We start from the raw sequence: 18024 nt of genomic DNA, 5'->3' as shown, positions 1-18024 counted from the left end.
ATTTTTTTTATAACCTGTGATATTTTTTTTCAAGATTCTTTGATTATTAAAAAGTTTAAAAACAAAAGCATTTATTTAAAATAGAAAGTTTGGGGTCAGTAATTTTTCTTTTCTTTTTTATTTTAAGAAATTAATACTTTTATCGGTTTTGTTCACTTTTATCATGTTAAATTGATGAAAAGTTATATTATATTATTATATATATATACTTATATTCTTAGAAAAGATTTCCATTTTGAATAAATGCTGTTCTTTTGAACTTTTTATTCATCAATGAATCCTGAAAAAACCATCACAGGTTCCAAAAAAATATTAAGCAGCACAACTGTTTCCAACATTGATAATAACTTGAGCATCAAATCAGCATATTAGAATGATTTCTGAAGGATCATGTGACACTGAAGACTGGAGTAATGATGCTGAAAATTCAGCTTTGCATCACAGGAATAAAATATATTTTAAAGTATATTAAAACAGAAAGCCATTGTTTTAAATCATAATAATATTTTACAATATTACTGCTGTATTTTTGATCAAATAAATGCAGGCTTGATAAGCATGAGAGACTTCTTTTAAAAATATAAAAAATATGAATGTGTCAACTTTTGTCCGGTACTGTATATACACTTTATATATATATAATCACTCATCTCATTGTGCCTGGTTATGACACATGTCTGACAAAGTGGCCTTTGTCATTTCCTGACTCCCATTCCTTTCCCAGTATTTTCATGCCCCCACTGTCCTGTTTAATACAGGAAAAATTAATTACTGTAGTTTTATTGAATAAGTCAGGATGTAGGGCTTTGGGCCAAAGATCACTACTATTGTATAGTCCTGACCTTTTCTCTTTTAAATTCACAGGTTACACCTACTTCTACAAAGCCAATAAGTACTGGAAGTTTAACAACCAGTTATTAAGAGTGGAGCCCGGATACCCCAAGTCTGCACTTAAAGACTGGATGGGCTGTCCTAATGAGGACTCCAATACAGGTGGCGGTGGTGGAGGAAGTGACCGTGATCGTGAAAGGGAACGTGAGCGTGAAAGGGAGCGTGAAAGGGAGCGTGAACGAGAGCGTGAACGGGAGCGTGGCCGTGACCGCACACACGAGGAAGACAAGACTGAGGAAGAGGGCAAAAAGGAGGAGACAGAGGTGATCATAATCGAGGTTGAAGACGCACCCAGCAGTGGAGCAGGAGCAGCTGCCGTCGTGGTGCCACTTATGTTGCTGTTCTGCGTGATCCTTACGCTCGGAGCACTTCTCTTCTTCCGCAGGTACGGCACACCGAGACGCTTGCTCTACTGCCAACGCTCCCTACTGGACAAGGTTTAAACGTTTAGGAAGGGATAATGGAAGAAAGGGAAGGGGAGGAGAGGAGAGAATTGAGAATATGGAAGAAGGGGACTTATTAAATAAGCAAAACCAAAATGAGAAGTCTAAAAAAATGGTTTTGGTCAAAAAGGGACCCTTTGTTGTTTACTTTAGAAATGATGCCACTCAGACAAATCTCTGCATTTTTATATTTTGTAATTAGTGGACTTGAACGTTTTGCTTTCACACCTGTGCCGAGCTCTTCCTGCGCGCCGTACAAAGGCATACGGTACTTGTTTTCCCCCCCGTGTCACTTTCACTTCATCTCTCGCCTCTTCTCTCAATGTCTTTCTCTTCTTTCCCTTCTGGTGTAAAACATGACGCCAGCTCATCGCTGTTTGTTTAGCCTTTTGTAAATGTAATTTTTTTAAAAGTTGTGATTGTTGTTGTATGTCTGACTCATTGTGAATTCTTACCCACTGTCGAAAACAGCGTTTGCCCCAATCAGAAGACTTTGTACTTATCTCAGGTTGCAGCCGATGCTTATTACATTTTGCATTTCATGCAACCATAATAGCAGAAAAGTACCACTGCCAGGTACAATCGTGGTTTTTGGATGTGGTACCATGGTAAAGGGTCCTCACAGTGATGGGAAACCTGGAAAAATAACATTTTTGAAATTATTAATTGTAAAACATCATTAGGAAAAATGTAAATCTAGTTTTAAAAATGATTATATTATAAAATATAGTCAGAAATTGATGTAATTTCTGTTAAATAATTTTTTTTACATTTCTTCCAGGATGCATGAACTAGAAAAGTCAGTCAAAAAGTGCTGTAGTACCATATAAACACCATAGTGCATGAACCATGGGACCACCATAGTACTTTAAAGTGCTTCCATATGCACCAGATATCATGAAACATTATCTGCATTGGCTCATGAAAGGTAATTCTTTTAACTAAACCAACACAGGGTCTGTTTCCCACCCCATGTAACTCCCAACTCAGGTTAAGAATCCAAAGTCATGTGCCATTCCAAAGATAATTGATACTTATCCCACTAACAATGCCTGCAAAGCTGTGCTGTCTGTCTGTGTCCTTCAGTAGTATGGCTTTATATTGTACTGTATTTTAAATAATTACCATTATTGATAATGATGATGTCGTTATCATTATAATTATTACTATTGTTATTGTTCTCCATGTCAAGAATGTGTTTTTTTGATTTTAACAATTGTCATTAAAAATGTCCTGCTGGACAGGCAATAATGTATGTCTTATGAAGTGGCCTTAATTTGGGGGAAAAGTGAATGGGTGGGTTTGTATTTTTTGAAATGAAATAAATTTTAAAATATGAAAATGACATTTTCACTGCTTGTGTTTACAATTATTGATAACTTGTGGTGCTTTTTTAAAATTGGAATTTTAAAGTTGTATTCTAAAAAACAATAATGATAATAATATTTAAATGATGATGATCATTATCTAAAAATAATTTGTGCTTGTTTCAAACCTTTTTTATGTTTAAGTCAAAAATAAAATATTTTGTAAGTTTTCCTTGCTGTCAGATTTTCCTTTTTTTGACTTTCTATAGCTGCGTCCCGACCCTCCGCAGGGAGTTTGATTGACAGGCAATCTAACCAATCATAACGCCGAATCCGCCATTTCAGTCAGGAGTTAGGCCCTATCCCAAATGGCACCCTAAACTCTCACGGTCTCAGAGGAAGACCGTGAGGGTTTAGGGTGCCATTTGGGACAGGACCACAGTCTTGCGGGCTCAGCAGAAGTGTGCATCGAGGGCGCATAGCAGCCGCAAAGGGGGCGCTCACGAGTCCACAAGACCGAAAGTGCACATGAAGTGTGCCATTTGGGACAGGGCCTTAGAAGATTAACCTCGGTGGACTTGAACTTGAAAAATGGTGTGTACTGATGTCTTTCCGCGTTTGAAACAACATTCCTTCTTATGTTCATTCATGTTTATTTGATGCTATAAATGAATTTGTAGGAAGAGATGATCGGTTCACGAGCCGCTTGAGCCAAGGAGCTAGAGCAATCTGTCACGGCACACAAAACGGTTTTTATTGTTCGAATTTCATAAACAATTACACAATTTGAAAGCTGGGACTTAGTAGAAGTAGGATATTATAAGTAACCTGCTCTGTCTTGTCTGTCGACGTGTTGTCAGTGTTCTCTTTGCTCCGCGATTTATGTTTCAGTCTGTGTGGCATGACAGCCCATGGCTTGTCGGTCAAAGCAACAGTAACTAAGGGGGGACGGGTCTTTGCGAAGGGTCAATTCAGAGGCTGCATCCTTCAAAAGCCGCGAAGGTTGGAACGAGTGTTGCTAAATGCGACGGTCTAGCCTACAGAGGATTGTTCTTGTTGCCTAGCAACTGTGACAGCTGCCGTTGACGAGTGGCAATAACAGTACTTTACTTTACTGTAGTTATATTAAACTGTCCGAAAACAAAACAATAATCGTTCACAAACTGTCTAAATAGGTTCACCATGGTCAATTTCTGTATATAATTAAGAGTATAAACTATATATGTGACCTGTGCTGGCAAATGAGTCGGAATGCGCACGGGCTAATTTCGAGCTACAGGCAAAACAAGTGAAAATGTTAATTTTTGTCAAAATTGAGGTTTCCAAAAATTCATTTGAGTTCATTAAGCCCTCATCTAGCGATCCCAATGCGGCAAATAGTAATTAAACATCTAAAAATTATCTTTATTTGTACGTTACTGAGGAGTAGGCTACCTTTCACTTGACCATGAAAAATGGCGTTTTTCTCTGCCCGCTTCTGGGCGACTGGCGCTTCCCTCAGCACAAGTTTGGTATCGTTGTAAAGCACAGCATTCCAACTTTGTGAATATTCATAGCGCATTCTCGATGGTGTGAGTATTAACCAATGAAATGTGATTTTCAAACTCATGCTGATGTAAACAAACGATCTTACCAGCGCTGACTGACAGATCCGAAGCGCGAGCACAAAGAGCGCGCGATCCCGACACCATACACATACACAGAATTACAGTATTTCAAAAATCTGTCTTGGCGAGTATTCATGCAAACATTATCTGTAATGTCTTAAGTGGACGTTTGGTTAACTGTTGGGGAAAAACATCTGATGTGTAACATTATATTATATCCGTGTGGTAGGCTACAGTAGATCTCAATATATTGGCTGTCTGTTTCAATAATGTTAATCAAACAATTGTGGAATTATGGGGGGAAAAAAGTTGAATACATATATTTTTCCTATAAATATGGGTTTTGATTTGGGTTGTGCCAAATGTGGTGGTATAACCAGGGATTTTAAGGTATGGTTGCAACTTGATTTTGTTTTGAAAACTAACTAGATTTTTCTCAAAATTGACTTTGCTGATTCGATCGACTTAAAACAGGTGTCATTTTTTGTCAGATTCCAACAAATCATACATCATTTTGAAGGTTTTTAACAGAGAATTACATTATTGTTATATAATAACTAATTTTTTTTAATTTGCCAGCACGGGTCACATATAATCACATCTTAGTACAATATAAGTCAACATTTGAACCAATTTAAAGTTTTTTTTTACATTTGTATCATTAAATATTTGAGTAAGTTGAAACCCAATCCTTCCTTTTAAAGGTTTAATTCGGCAATTTCTCTCACAAAAAAACCTGTCGTCACTGGCGCACAATGAATTCTGGGATAGGCAAGGCCACGAAGGATCCGTCTGCTGTATCCTTCACTGCACGGGAAACGAAGGACGCATTTGGAGGGCACATTTGAAAGAGCCTTCGAATTGTGACAGCCTATATTGCGCCGCTGACGCAGTCAGCCTTCGAAGGATGCAGCCTCTGAATTGGGATACAGTTTATGTCGACCAAACATTTTAAAACTGTCATAGTCATAGCTGAATAGATCACCCAAAAATGAAAATTCTGTAATCACTTAAACACACTCATGTTTTTCTAAACCTGTATGACTTTATTTCCTCTGTCAAACACAAAAGAAGATATTTTTAAATATATCCCAGTGTTTTTATTTCCTTACAATGGTAGTCAATGGTCACCAAAACATTCTGTAGAAAAAAGAAAGCTAAACACATTTGAATCAACATTAGGGTGCATAAATGATTACATAATTTTTATTTTTGGGTGAATTATCCCCTTTAGCATGTTTGTTTAGCCCACTCATTCTCTTGCACAACAGCGAGGTAAAAGGAAATGCATCTGTGTCCTAATCTCCAGCTGCTCCTCTTAACCTGCATCCGAGTCCAAGACTTCTTGCCTTCCTTAGCCATATTTTCTAAACTGCTCTTTACCTCCCTGTAAGTAAGAAGCATCACATTAGCGCATCTCATTTTGCTCCTCAATTTATGACCACAGAATAAGACAAACATCCTACACTTTCACACATAAATTTTGATGCCCCCACATTAGCTTATTTCTTTTGCATAGAACTGCCTTTTTTTCTTGTCATTTTGATCCATACTTCTTTCTCCTCCCTTTTGCTGGCACTCGGAAACACTTGGCCATATAAATGGGACGGAAAAAGCAAGCTAGGTCCAAGGATTAAGTGAAACCAGGAATGATTATAATTCTGCAAACCCTTTTGGCACTGTTCGCAAGGAAACATATCTCTGTTATAATGCGAGCGTGTGCGTCTTTGGGAATAATTACACTTCCAGATACTGATTGAGGAACAAGTGAGAGATGACACTCAATTCACTGTGCTGGTATCCATTTTAGTGAAGACAGCCGAATGTGTTTGCTGTTTGGAATAAGAGTCTGGAGATGGATAATGTTTTGGCACTCTGGGTCCAGTCACGAGGCTTCGGGGAGGCGGACGTTCGGAGGCCAGCGATCAAGGAGAATTCCATCAACAACATCTGGAATCCAAACTGCCTTAATACCAGCACACTGCAGGAGAGAGAGAGAGGAAAACACGGCTTATCTGAGCACACACTGTTGATGTAATACAAATGATCTTTCTTTTTATGTCAAAACATAAATGTGCAATACAGTCTAATAAGATATACCCAATGACAGGCCTTCAAGGACTGCTGTGTATAAAGTATTTGTGAAGCACTGTTCCTAAAGGAACTGACTTTTGTATGTATTTCAGCCAGAGCGTATCTTGCTACACAAGTACTCAATCTATTTCACTCATTGCACACATTTTAAGCAAGTTCAGTCTTTTCCCAGCTGATTCTGCAGTATGAAGAACAACCTCAGCACTTTCTGCTCTGCCCACAATTCCCTCCGTTTCTCTCTCTCTCTTTCTCTCCAGGCAAGTAGAGTTGAGTTTCCTCAGTTTCTGCTAAGTGACTCTTTTTTTTTTCTAAAACAAGGCTTAACTGAAACATTAGCAGCACCACAAACATTTCAAGTCTCTCTCTTAAAACACATTCTCTCTTTTTTGAAGGTCTCTGGGCAAAGAAGAGACTTGCGATCCTCACAGCGCTCTGATAGTTCGAGTGAAGTTGGTCACATGCTATTTAACACCCCTACATGACAGGCTGTGTACACTTCTTTCATCATGGAGAGAATTCCTGTCTTTCCAAGCCTAATGAGAAAACAGACATACTTTGAAGTGTCAAGTACTACAGATTCAAAAAAAAATGTGAGGGGGGAAAAGTCTTTTTGAAATAAATAAATAAATTCATACCTTTAAAAATGCTTCTTAGCAAAACTTTGTTTTCATACAATAACCCTGTAAAGATTTTTTTTTTATTAAAGGGGATCTATTATGCCCCTTTTTTTATGTAATTTAAGTCTCAGGTGTCCCCAGAATGTGTCTGTGAAGTTTCAGCTCAGATCATTAATTATACCATGATCACTCATATATACCATTATACCAATACTACGGAGCCCCGGACATGACATGCAGGAAAAAAATAGTAGGCTAAAACATGCGCATGATTTACTATTTCATTCCCTCGATTTATAAATCATGCGCATGATTTATAAATTGAGGGAATGAAATAGTAAATAGTAAGTTTTGCCACGATTTACTATTTCGTCCCCTCGATTTATAAATCATGTGCATGATTTATAAATGGAGGGAACGAAATAGTAAATCGTGCGCACGTTTTAGTAAATCGAGGGAACGAATTAGTAAGTCGTGGGCACGATTTAGTAAATTGAGGGAACAAATTAGTAAATCGTGCTCACAATTTAATATTTTTTCTTGCATGTCATGTGCGGGGCTCAGTACAATACCCATTTTTGAGTGAAAGGAAAAACATGCTGTTTTCGTGCGTGTGTCTTTAAATGCAAATGAGCTGCTGCTCCCCGCCCCCTTTCCAGGAAAGTGCTTCCTTCAACAGCTCCTGCCTACATCGGGATACTCTGTTAAATCCTAACAAAACATCTGCTTGGTTTTGTTTATTTATATCAAGATCACGCTCACAGACTTCTTCATGAAAGTTTATCATCTGTATACGTTTTAAAGCTATATCAGTTTAAAATTCGAATGTATTGTTTTCTGAGTGCACACATCTAAAGCACATGCACAGAAAGCTGGCTCAGACGGCACGTCTCGTGAGTATTAAACTAACTTCTCTTTCATGTCTTACTGTGTTTAAACTGTCAAATACACACTTCACAAACACAGTTGGTTATGTCTGTGAACGTAAACAGCAGAGACAGAAATCGCATGTGTATATTAGATCTGTGGCGCATTCCCTTCAAAAATAAAACTATCACTGCATCTTCAGTGGCTCAGATGTCAGGAGTAAATTAAGACTGTTATGTTCGCTCTTACATCCAACAACAAAACGCCTCAATCGCTTACAAGACACTACAGCTGCTCTGGCGTCGAGGCCAAAGACTATATAGAAAGACGGTTCACTCCTATTAGTTATGAATTGGAGAAAGTGCAATGCGCAATATGGCGGAATACGTCCCGCCCTCTAAGTAAAAGAGCCAATCGCTGATTGATAAAGTCATTGCGTCACTGCAGCTGCCGTTAGAAGCTCCGGTTCCCATAGAAAATTGAGACTCGCGCTTAGGACTGCACATGCGCATTGGATCGTCTGGGCTGAAAAAATATGTTTTTTTAACGCTACTTGAGCATAAGAAACAACATTTATGGGACAGTTCATGTCAGATTTTGTTGCTGATTTGAAATATGTTATTTAATTGTGAGTTTGCCAAGCAGTATTTGGGATTTCAGGATTCCCCCATTCAAATAGATAGGACTTAGTCTTGGATGCCTGAAAAAGCTGCCCGGAGGTGTTGCAAATATGGCTGCCGAATGAACTGAAACTATAGCTGTGTCCGAAATCGAGTACTGTTGAGTATGTACTACATTTGAATTTAAATTTACTTCATGACTGTAGAAAACGTATGTTCTATATAGTACGAATGCGTGAAGTATGAATGAATTCGGACATACTACATCCGCCATGTTGTCGCTGTCACATGACCTACCAGCGTCAGTTACGCCCCTTCAACTCCATTCACAAATTCTCTCCCGTGGCCTCATGGGATAGTAAGATGTCCATCGTATGCACACTTCAGAATCTCACCGGGTACTTTTCTCCTACTGTTTTTCGAATACTATGAATTCGGACGTACTACTCTGTTCGCATACTGTTTTTCGTGTACTATATAGTAGAGAAGTATTCAATTTTGGTTGCAGCTTATGCTAACGCGGCAGACAGTTGTGGGCGGGGCCTGAACAATGTGATGTCACACTGTACAGAAAATTAAAATGGCTTGTTCTATGAGACTATTGAGGTTTTATGGGGATTAAAAAAAAGGAGTGGGTGGATTTTTATCATTATATGGTTTTTGTGTACACACACTGCTAACATACATTTATGTTCAAACACCATGTAAAAGTGAATTTTGCATAATAGGTCCCCTTTATAGAGGTTAAATAGCCAAGGGGACATCTTGGCTATTTTACCTCATTAAAAAATCTAATCTTTTCAGGGAAAACAAAATCAAACCTGGACCACAATAGTGATTAGCCCAATCTATTTTTAGCCATTATGCTAACCATTTTAAGGTTATCACACTTAAAAGGATCTGTTAATAGTGATAGGGGGAAAAAAAGAAGATTCCTATGTTAAGGGGAAAATGTGGAATAAATATAGGGTATGTGAATGTGATGCTCCTAAATGCAAACACATGTTTTTCCACAGCCTGTGCTTTCTGGCCTGTACAGGATGTAAATTAACATGAAAAATACAAGTCTTAATGTAGGATACACATGGTTTTAGTTTCATCAAGCCATAAAGCAGCAAATCATGTGTCATTCTGTTCCAATGGGCTTTCTAACACCTATATACAACAGCTACAATGAAGCTCTCTTGAGTAAATACATTTCCATAAGAACACTACAATTCAAAAGTTTGGGTTCAGTAAGATTTTTTTTTTTTTTTTTTTGAAAGAAATTAATACTTTTATTCATCAAGGACAGATTAAATTGATCAAAAGTGACAGTAAAGACATTTTTAATGTTACATAAATCTATTTCAAATAAATGCTGTTCTTCTGAAAAGAGGTATAATGGTTTCCATAAATATTAAGCAAGCACAAATGGTTTTAACATGGAGAGGAGATGTTTCTTGAGCAGCAAATTGGCATATTAGAATGATTTCTGAAGGATCATGTGACTGAGGACTAGAGTAATGATGCTGAAAATTCAACTGTCACCATAAATCTACTGTTTTTACTGTATTTTAATCAAATAAATGCAGCATTGGTGAGCACTTCTATCAAAACCATTAAATAAAATCCTACCTAGAACATATTTCAGCTATACCGCAATAGCGATGATGCAAACACATCATATATGTTCCGTTACTAATCAAACACATTATACTTGTTTTCCTGAGGGTTTGCATTTTCTTACATGCCAGTACAGAATAAATCTAGTTAGGAAATGCTGAGTGTGCTAGAAATGTGCATAAAAGAAAAGAGGCACCTGCATTAACGTGTTGAGCTATGGGAAACATATCGTCTACAGTACACTTAAGACAGGGTGTGGTGAGAGAGTTTTTTTTCCGCCGTTCCAGACAAGATTGTGGGGGGAAAAACAGGTTATAGGAAGTTAAACAATCAACATTTCTAAACTCATAGTGTTGGTTCTTTCCCTCCTCCTTTATAAGGCAAACACTTCCAAACTGGGCAGGAAAAGACTCCCCACCAGGAGCTGCTGAATCAGTCTTTTACCCTCCCCCACCCTACCTACTGCACCAAACCCTGCTACCCTCACTCTGACCCAGTCACATCCTCCAGGAAACCCCCCTGCTTCAGTTTAGGCCTGCAACAGTTAACTGGACTCTTTCTTCACCTTATGACTTTAATGACTGGACTGCCACATCAGAAGCATGAGGTATATGTTCCCCTCCTTGTCTGTCTTTAATATTTTTCTTTTTCTCCCCAGTGCTCCCTCTGTTCTTGTCAGGTTGACTTGCATTAGATCCCGTCGCCCCTCCTCCAACACTAAACCACATATGGTTCTCATATATAAATCCATGTCATCAAAGTCTAACTCAAAGCAAAGGAAACGGATGAGAAACGTGCACAAATACAAGAAAGTTTGATTCTTTCTAAACGTGTTCGTAAAACGTCTGAAAAGCAGCGGTTTCCAGCTTTTGTGCTGTAAGCAGAATTTTCGCATGAAGAATTTGAGTTTTTACAGCTTGAACCAAGCGGCTTTGGGGGCAGTGAGAGAAAGAAAAGAGGTTAAAAGTAGTTCTGAGATGCCACATCAGAGGGGGGCTTTGAAAAAGGAGACTTGTGGTTAGTTTCTCCAACTTCTGGACACAAAAGGCAGTGCGGTGGGAAGGGGGCGTCTGCTGAAGATTGCTTAAAATCTGTTTACACTGCTCATTCATCAGCAGTTATCACAGGACTGACAGGATGTGGTAGTGTAGCCTGATCTGAGGGCCGGGGCAGTGGGGGAGAACGCTATCCTTACATTACCCGACCTGTGTGAGATTTAGGACAAAATGCACAGTTGTTCTTTTCCCTGCTTTCCTTAGAGGTTTTTTTTTAGGTTCAAAAAAGTTAGAGGGATAGTTCACCCAAAAATGATAATTCTGTCATTATTTATTCACCCTCATATCGTTCCAAACCTGTATGCTGTTATTTTAGAAGATAAAAAAACATTTTGAAGAATGTATATGCTCCGCTTGTCCATACAGTGAGAGTTTATAATGACAGCAGCTGTCCAGATTAAAAAAAGGACAAAAGTATTAGTGCAAAATATTCCATAAACATTTTCAGTAACAACAAAACCTGGTGACAATTAAATTGAATCTTGTGAGGTTTGTAAGTTTAGTGAAACAAGTAGTGAATATATTGCACAAAGCACATGGACTAGGTTTTAATTTTTCTAAATTTATTTAATAAAGCTTGATAGACGGGTCTGAACTGTTGTCATATGGAGCTACGTGTAGATTTTGTAATTTTCTTTCATTTTGTAGTGGAAATAAATTTTCTCTCAACTTGTAAAAGGGTCAATGACATGACGTGCATATTTTTGTGTCCAAGTTCATTATTTCCTTTATTTGATAAATTCAAGACATACATCACTTTATTCTATAAAACCTATTTAGTTTGAATTCATTTTTAGTACATTTGAATACATATTATTTTATGTTTTGTTATCTTAAACCCCCAAAAAATGTCAGGTGGTGCAACTGTCCGAACAAATGAACAGATGAGAATATTATTTAAAATGGTTTATTAATAAATAAGTTAAAAACTAAAGACTAGGTTTGAAACCTTTCATATAAACAAATTTTATAAATATCAGTAGTTTTAAAGCTGTTGAGATAATTGAAAAACTTTTGTCCAACAATTTGAATGTCAGGGTGGCACAACTGCAAACATGGCACTTTTATTATGAATTGACAAGATAATACCAGTAAACATAATAATGCATCATCCAGAGGACCACAACTGATCCTTGTAGCAGAATGAAAAGGTGTGAATATCTTTCTCAAATACTGGTAAAAACTGCTCATTTCAAGTATGGGTAGGTTGCAGTGGTGTGCGGTGGTGTTTTAAAATGAGGCAAAGTCCTCATTTATGTCCCTGTTACACATTTTAAGTTAACATTACATAAAAAGAGAGACCAAATACAATTCTATTTTGTTATTTTTAAGTATAAATTTAATCAAGTCAGTGTTTTTACTCATTTTTACATTTATTCCAAAATAATAACTAAAGGCAGAAACAATTTAAACAGCATATTATTTATAAACTAATATTCAGCTTTTCTTTTTAATAGTCAATTTATTTTCAGCAGTCATCAAGCTTGTTAACACTGGTCAGTGGTCACAGACACGAAGATGTACCTTTAATTTCACCACGCTGATTGCTCACTAAAACCCCCCCCAGTTATCATGTTTTCATGCCATTTCGAGTTTGACTTTGACATGACACAAAGCGGTGATATGTAAGTGACAGTTGTTTACTTACTTTTTAATTAATCTTCCCATTAACGCCATCACTTCATTCAGTCCGATTCGACGAGAACGTGCACGAAAACAAGAGGTGGGATTAATCACACGATTAGGAGGCATTGCCTCCTCTCACATGACTTTTCCCCATTCATTCTCAATTACCCCCCACTAAACCCACCGCACGCTATAGAGTACCTCAGGGATGACGTGTTTTTGTAGGCCAACCCGGAAGTTAGCGGTGCACGGGTTCCCTCGATCGAAAGCCAATGCATTTTTCCCACAGACTTTTGGAAAATTGCAAAAAATAAGCTCTGTGTTTAACAAAGGGTTATGACACTTACACGTTTTGTCTATCAAGATAATCTTTACAAGTTAACACAACATTTATACATTTTGAAGCCTAAATAAAGTCGTCAGATATAAAAAGCTAACAGTAGGCTATAAACGGTCTACAGCACACCATGGTCGCGGATCAACGTCACCACCACCACCAAGCTTCCTCAAACTTTATTTAGAAAACAACTTTATTTAAAAACATGCTCGCTGATTATGATCTGCGCTGTGTATGAATACTTGTTAACCACAGACCTTATTTCAGGCGATTTAGGAAAAACCCATTCAAAAAACCCATAGATTTTAGGTCAATGGAACCGGAAGTCCTAAAATGCTAACTCGCTTCCGGGTTTTGCCTACAAAAACACGTCATTCCTGAGGTACTCTATAGAGGCTCTGCTTTATTTCTATGAGCTGAAGGGAGGCAGAGAGACGCAGACTCCCCCCTGTAACTTCACCTGCGGGTGTCGCTGTTTGACAGTATTTCTTTAGAAAAACGAGTGACTTTTACACTTTTTAATGTCAAATTTTGTAACATTTGCGTTGTTTTATTTTTGTAATATCGATTATTTTCCCATCCAGTTTTTTTGAGGAGGCACTGCCTCCCTTGCCTCCTCGGAGGAAACGCCCCTGGTAGGTTGGTACACTTACCATGTCAGGTGGTACAACTACAACCAAAGTCCCTTTCGAGGAAAGCTATTTCGGGCATCCAAGACCAAGTCCTATCTATTTGAATGGTGGAATCCTGAAATCTCAAAAACTTCTAGGCGAATTCACAATTAAATAACATTTCAAATCAGCAACAAAATCTGACACGAACTGTCCCATAAATGTTGTTTCTTATGCTCAAACAGCGTTATAAAAGCTTATTTTTCATGCTAGACGAGCCAATGCGCATGTGCAGTCCTAATCACGAGTCTCAGGTTTCTATGGGAACCGGAGCTTCTAACGGCAGCTGCAGTGACGCAATGACTTTATCAATCAGCGATTGGCTCTTTTACTTACAAAGTGGGACGTATTCCGCCATATTGCGCGTTGCAGTTTCTCCCATTCATCTAAACAGTCTTGTGCGTCCCAATTTGCATACTTATGCACTATTCTATGATGTTTTTAAGTATAAATAGTGCAAGTAGTGTGTTCACACCAAGCGGTAACCTCCCCCGGTTTCTCTTGAAGCCTACACGGAAGTGACTTGAACTGCGATTCATCGACTGGCCGCTAGGGCCAGCCTCCAAAAGAGAGCAGAATCTCATTGAGTCCCATGTTAAAATGGCCAACTTTACAGCAGAAAAACAGCCTGGATCAAATTGTGGTTTTTGTCTATACTGCTAATTTTGCCCTTCATGACAACTCTGAGGGGGTGAATTTTTTTATAACTCATCCGTTTAAATGATATTAAGCCTTAAAGTTCTGCATAATTAAGGGCGTGGTCACTTGAGTGACAGGCTTGCCGCTGCTGTCTGTGAGCCGTCATGTTACCTCAGCTAATTCCAGCTGCTGAATTTATAATATGGCTTGCTGCGTTAATGGTCGAGACTCGAGACAGATGTGCATCTGTGTACATGTGCACGCATGCGGAATATAAACAGAACACATGTTGTTGGATCGTGACATTGGCTAAAAGTTTTGTTCCTGAGTCTGAGATTTACTACAGTGACAATGGCGGGAGGATAAAACTCCGACAGCACTGCTTGGATATTTAACTGCTGCATTTTGAAAAATTATACTTTGGACGCGGACTCATTTGTTTGTGAGATATATACAATCATATACAGTTTTACAACATAAACGCTGCTCAGGTTGCATAATTTCTTGAAGAACGATGAGAGAGCAGATCATTCAGAAGAAATGTGATGCAAACAATGGATAATATATCAATATTTCATGGATTTAACGCTTTTGTGGACAAAAAGTGCTGTTTTTTGTTTTTCAATGGACACTCATGGACATTTTACCCAAGTGCAACGGATCGGATTCATCTCGCGATCTCTATTTCATTATAAAGGTATGAAGTCCCGTTTGATTTTTCATGTTGTTATTTGCACACCCGACACAAATTATAATATTACTGGTGCAGGAGCATCTAAATCGTAAAAAAGACACCATAGATTGACAGTAAACATTTAGAACTTTCAAATGATATAACTTTTTTTTTATTAATATTTTAGATAGTATCTAAGATAGATAGATAGCTTCTTAGCCTGATAACATGATCACATCGAGCTAGGCGGGCCTCAGTTCCAATCATGTCCCGCCTCTTTGCCATTTTCAGTTATCCAGGAGTGACGCGCTGCTAAGATGGCAGCGGCCTCATTTTCGCTTCAAAAATGCTCTTCAGAAATCTACGGGTGACGGACACTACGTCCATATTTTTTTACAGTCTATGGTTCACACTGAAAATTTCAAAAAAGAAAAAGTACACTTTAAATACCCGGATGATACACTAAATTAACGGGCAAAAACGAAGTGTGGAATGTTGGACACTTCATGCACTCAATTGTCACAGCTTTAGTTACGTATCGGAGGGGGAGGGGGTATCAGACTCCGTTGTTAAATGACAAAATAACCTTATACAATTCACGCACTACATGGCTGAGTACATAGTGCATAAGTACATAGTGTAGTGCGTCATTTGGGACGCGATAGTCTTTGCTACTATTTGATTGTACTGCCTGACATAAAAAGTCAAAAAATGAATTTAAACACTTTGAAATGTTGTTCAACAACTGAAACTTGTTTAAACATATTGTTCATGACTCAAAAATATGTATACATCATTTTTGAAAAGATTGTTTTTTTTTTAAAAAAGACCTTTTTTGAAGATTGATTTGTATGCTTTGACAGTAATACACTTACAATGGAAGTACAGGGGGCAATGAGTATTTTTATTTAATAGCTTATATCTGTCTCTTCTTTACAAAGAGTTATTGTAGCTGTAAAGTTGTTTAATTCATCTTTTTTAGCACTGGCAGTAATGCTCTAGGTGGATGAACATCTGCTTATGCATTATGGACTTGAATTACGTGTGTGGATGTACTTTCTGGTATCAGTGCACATTGCTCAAAAGTTTTAGGGTTTACCAGCATTAGCCATGACAGGAATTGAAGAATTGCATATTTGTTTAGACAAGGTTATGAACTGATTTTATCACAGCAGTCACATGTTAAAGACATGTTTAAGTAGTGTGGCTATACTCTGAATAGTACTGTAGCATTTATCCCAGTGTAAATGCCATGCCCCATAAACCTCCACTGTAAATGCGTTACTGTAAATGCAATTTTTTGCTTATTTTTATAAAACGAAAGACAAGCCAAAGTAATTCTGTGGTAATCACAGATGCTGTCGACAGCTTGAACTAAACCTGGAATATTCCTTTAAGACTTATTCCCATGTGCCCTATATGTGGTCCAGCTGCCGTGTGGTTTGTGAATTACCGCACTGATAACCAAACCCACTTCTGAAGAACTTTTATTTTGGCCCAAAAAAAGTGACTCAAATTCTAAAATTTGGAAAAGAATGATGCAACAAGTGAGTTTCCAATCTGTCTGACACACAAACTCCCAGGAAAAATGAACTCTGGGAAATGGATTTCAAGTTGGGTACTTGGTTAAGTACTAAAAGCGACTTTTCATTCATCAAGAAATGTAACATCTGCAACAGACTCAAGTAATTCCTCTGAAAGCATCTAGTGTAGAAGCTTACGAAAAGGAGCGCTGCTGGGCTGGGCTGTGTGTGGGCACAGGAGGGTCGACCCAGTTCAGCTGCCCTATGCAGAGCGTGTTGCATCAGGCCGGAAAAATGCTCCACTCAGCCACCAGGGCGCTAATTACAGAGGACCATTGCTGAGCTCAACAGGAAGGACGTCAAAGACCGAGCATGGGGATGGATGGAAGCGAGAGAGAGAAGGAAGACTAAGCAATAGTGCGAGGAAGCAGCTAACAATGCAATAAAAATAGAAGGGTGGGAGTTGAGACACAGACAGGGTGTGAACATTCGAGGCAGTATATTTACCTGCTCTCATGTGCAATACGTAACCAGCCAACAATAGGTTTCAGAGATAATGAGTTTGGAAGTGAAACAAAACACCTTCCTCCTCACACAACCAATCAGGAGCTGCATGAGGAACACAATCAGCCTATACAGACACTCAGAAAAGCATTATTTTGTTTTGTTGCTTAAAACTGAGGTAAAGGAGCTGCTTTTTTAACCTTCATCTGGACTCAAAGGGAAGTCTAAGAGGCAGAAGCATGTGACTTGTAGATTTAGATTTGTTGAAAGCCTGCCTCCTTGTGGTGTGTGAATAATGATAGTCCTTTAGGCTCCTGCCATGCAGTGTTACAATAATACTTTACAATAATTTTCAATTTGTTCACAGTATTAGCATTTACACTGCAATTCAAAGGTTTGGGGTTGGTAAATTCTATTAAGCAAGGATGTATTAAAGGATTAGTTCACTTTAAAATTAAAATCATCCCATGGTTTACTCACCCTCAAGCCATCCTAGGTGTATATGACTTTCTTCTTTCAGACGAATACAACTGGAGTTATTAATAATCACCCTGATGCTCCTAAGCTTTAAAATGGCAGTGCACGGAAACCACCTGTTTGAAAATCAAAAAAAGTGCATCCATCCATCATAAACGTACTCCACATGGCTCCGGGGCGTTAATAAAGTCCTTATGAAGCGAAGCGTTAAGAAAAATATCCATATTTAACACGTTATAAACTAAAACATCTAGCTTCCGCCAGACCGCCTTCTGTATTCAACTTAAAGGGTTAGTTCACCTAAAAATTAAAATTCTGTCATTAATTACTCACCCTCATGTTGTTCCACACCCGTAAGACCTTCGTTCATCTTCAGAACACAAATTAAGATATTTTTAATGAAATCCGATGGCTCAGCGAGGCCTCCATTGCCAGCAATGTTACTGCACCTCTCAAGATCCAAAAAGG

At 38.2% G+C, this 18024-nt stretch overlaps 1 protein-coding gene and 1 long non-coding RNA gene across 2 annotated transcripts in view; one reads left to right on the top strand and one right to left on the bottom strand.

Moving 5' to 3' along the window:
* The window catches only part of mmp14b (matrix metallopeptidase 14b (membrane-inserted)), a 17639-nt gene extending 14960 nt beyond the window's left edge, over positions 1-2679 (top strand). The window contains exon 10 of the mRNA XM_051859648.1: positions 865-2679. Within this exon, the coding sequence (XP_051715608.1) occupies positions 865-1334 (470 nt within the window). The 3' untranslated portion in view covers positions 1335-2679. The remainder of the gene's footprint in view (positions 1-864) is intronic.
* On the bottom strand, positions 2072-18024 carry LOC127494111 (uncharacterized). Its single transcript, XR_007924806.1, has 3 exons — positions 17890-18024; positions 17560-17672; positions 2072-6229 (listed from the first exon to the last, which is right to left on the bottom strand). It is a non-coding gene; the product is annotated as an uncharacterized LOC127494111 (long non-coding RNA).

This window comes from Ctenopharyngodon idella, chromosome 2 (genome assembly GCF_019924925.1).
Source record: "Ctenopharyngodon idella isolate HZGC_01 chromosome 2, HZGC01, whole genome shotgun sequence".
Taxonomy (NCBI): Eukaryota; Metazoa; Chordata; class Actinopteri; order Cypriniformes; family Xenocyprididae; genus Ctenopharyngodon; species Ctenopharyngodon idella.
The sequence above is the reverse complement of the archived record's forward strand: the minus strand, read 5'-3'. Positions and strand labels throughout refer to the sequence as shown.